This window comes from Tasmannia lanceolata, unplaced genomic scaffold (assembly GCF_043159265.1).
Source record: "Tasmannia lanceolata isolate RefF3 unplaced genomic scaffold, GAP_Taslan_0.1 ptg000008l, whole genome shotgun sequence".
Lineage (NCBI taxonomy): Eukaryota > Viridiplantae > Streptophyta > Magnoliopsida > Canellales > Winteraceae > Tasmannia > Tasmannia lanceolata.
In genome coordinates, this window is record NW_027518685.1 from 48,417,717 (window position 1) to 48,420,393 (window position 2,677).

Genomic DNA, 2,677 nt, shown 5'->3' on the forward strand with positions numbered 1-2,677 from the left:
CAACAACGGCGGTAGAAGTACAGAGGCTCGTAGGGCGAATCACCGCCCTTGGCCGATTCATGCCCAAGTCGGCGGAAAAATGCCAGCCCTTCTTCAAACAACTAAAAAATATACGAGAATTCGAATGGACCCCGGCCTGCCAAGAAGCATTAGACGCCTTGAAACAGTACCTCCAGACACCGCCCGTATTCGCCAAACCTGAGCCGGGAGAAGAACTATTCCTGTATCTGGCCATCAGCCCCACAGCGGTGAGTCCGGTATTAGCCAAACAAAGCAACAAGAAGGAATACCCGGTGTCCTATGTGAACAAGACTCTCCACGGTGCGGAGGTCCGATACCTAAACATAGAGAAATTTGCCCTCGCAGTCGTCAACGCCGCTCGAAAGCTCCACCCCTACTTCCAAGCCCACCCCATAGTGCTTCTGACTAACCAGCCCCTGAGGAAAATTCTCCAAAAACCAGAGACCTCGGGCAGGATGGTAAGTTGGGCCGTCGAGTTGGGAGAGTTCGACATACAGGTCCGACCGAGGCCAGCTATTAAATCCCAAGCCCTCGCTGACTTCATAGTGGAATCTACGGCCCCGGCCACGGAACCAGCAACAATGGAAGATGGCGAGGGCCCCACCAAACAGACGACTCGTGAAGACATGGCTCCAGACTCAGCGGAACAGAGTGACAAGATGCACTGGACCCTGCACGTTGACGGCTCAGCAGGCGAAACGGGGCGTGGGGCGGGAGTGGTCCTCCACGGCCTCGAAGGATTCACGCTAGAATACGCCCTCCGGCTAGATTTCAAAGCCTCCAACAACGAGGTTGAATATGAAGCCTTGCTAGCAGGGCTAAGTCTAGCCACGGAGCTCGGCGCGGGAAAGTTAAAAGTCTATAGCGACTCCCAGCTCATCGTCAACCAAGTGAACGGAATATATGAAGCCAAAGGCCCCAGGATGAAGCGATACCTCCAGAAGGTAAAGGAAAAGCTACAAAGAATGAGGGAAGTTGAGATCCTCCAGGTACCACGAGACATGAACAACCGAGCAGATGCGTTGTCAAAAATGGCCTCGGAAGAAACCCACGACTTCGGCACCATACTCACAGAAATACTGCCCCACCCCAGCATCGATGAGGTACAAGTCTTAGAGATTCCACCAGGACCAAACTGGATGGACCCCATTATGCGATACCTGAAAGACGGAGTACTACCCGAAGACAAGCTGGAAGCCCGGCGCCTAACCGCAAGAGCTGCCCACTACCTGGTCCACGGACCCAGGCTGTACAAACGGTCATACACCTAGCCGTACCTCCAATGCCTGGTACCCTCCGAATCAGAGTACGCACTACGGGAAGTACACGAAGGAATCTGCGGAGACCACGGAGGCAGCAGGATTCTAGCTCAGAAAATCGTGAGGCACGGCTACTTTTGGCCTACGATCCTCAGGGACGCCAAGGAATTCGTCAAGAAGTGCAGCCCGTGCCAGAGGTATGCAACCACCCCCCATCAACGGCCACCCCATACATTGCAATGGTAGGGCCCCTGCCCTTCGCCATGTGGGGTATGGACCTGCTCGGGCCGTTCCCAAAAGCCCCCAGGGGACACACGATGTTGTACGTCGCCATCAACTACTTCACCAAGTGGGTCGAAGTTAAAGCCGTGGCAAAGCCCAACTCGAAAGCAACGGAGAAGTTTTTATATCATGACGTAGTCTGCCGCTTCGGCATTCCAAGGATACTTGTAACGGACAACGGACCCTAGTTCGCAAGCGCTGAATTCGGCAGATTCTGCAACAACCTAAGCATCGAACACCGTTTCGCCTCCGTAGCACACCCGCAGGCCAACAGGCAGGTGGAGGTAACTAACCGGACCTTGCTCCAGAGCCTCAAGAAACGACTAGGAGAAGCAGGAAAAAACTGGGTAGAAGCACTCCCTAGCGTCCTCTGGGCCTACCGAACAAAACGCCACGGTCCGCAACTGGGGAATCCCGTTTTAGCTTAACCTTCGGGGCCGAAGCGGTCATTCCGCTAGAAATCGGCCTCTCCAGCTTCCGCACGGAGAACTATGACGAACAAGGAAATTCCGAGCTCCTCCGGAACGCTCTCGATCTCATGCTCGAGAAAAGAGAGCGAGCCCTCCTCCGAACCACCTCCTACCAGCAAAGGGTGGCACGATACTACAACGCCCGAGTAAAAAAGCGCTCGGTAAAACCCGGAGACCTGGTACTACGGCGGGCGGAGGTATCCGACCCCCGCAACACCGGAAAACTCGCACCTAAATGGGAAGGACCTTACAGGGTCGTTCGAGCATTCCGCCCCAGGGCCTACCAGCTGGAGCGCCTCGACGGGACCCCAGTCCCTCGAAGTTGGAGCATGGATAACCTCCGAGAATTTTACCAATGAAAAGGTAGGGTAAGGTCCGTGTTTCTTTTTTTTAAGACATGACAAATGTTTTGTTTGTTTCCTTTTTGTGGTTACTAGAAGCAAAGCTGTGTTTTTTCCTTTTACAAAATCAATGGAATAGCATTTCTACCTGAGCCACGCGCATCTCCACTTTCCGGCCCACGATAAATAAAGGGTCCGAAGGAAGACAGGGAGTGAGACAGAGGTAGCATCGGGGTCCACCACCTCGAGAATACCCTAAAACGCTCCCCATGAAAAAGACAGGGAGTGAGACAGAGGTAGCATC

General features: G+C 53.9%; 1 protein-coding gene across 1 annotated transcript; it reads left to right on the top strand.

Moving 5' to 3' along the window:
- Positions 1-602: 602 nt before the first annotated feature.
- Positions 603-1,292, top strand: LOC143883014 (uncharacterized). The gene has a single exon (XM_077386385.1). It carries the CDS (start codon positions 603-605, stop codon positions 1,290-1,292), a length of 690 nt encoding a protein of 229 aa, XP_077242500.1.
- The last annotated feature ends 1,385 nt before the right edge of the window (positions 1,293-2,677 follow it).

Coding starts and splice junctions, on each gene's coding strand:
- LOC143883014 (XM_077386385.1), top strand. CDS start 603: ATGGAAGATGGCGAGGGCCCCACCAAACAGACGACTCGTGAAGACATG.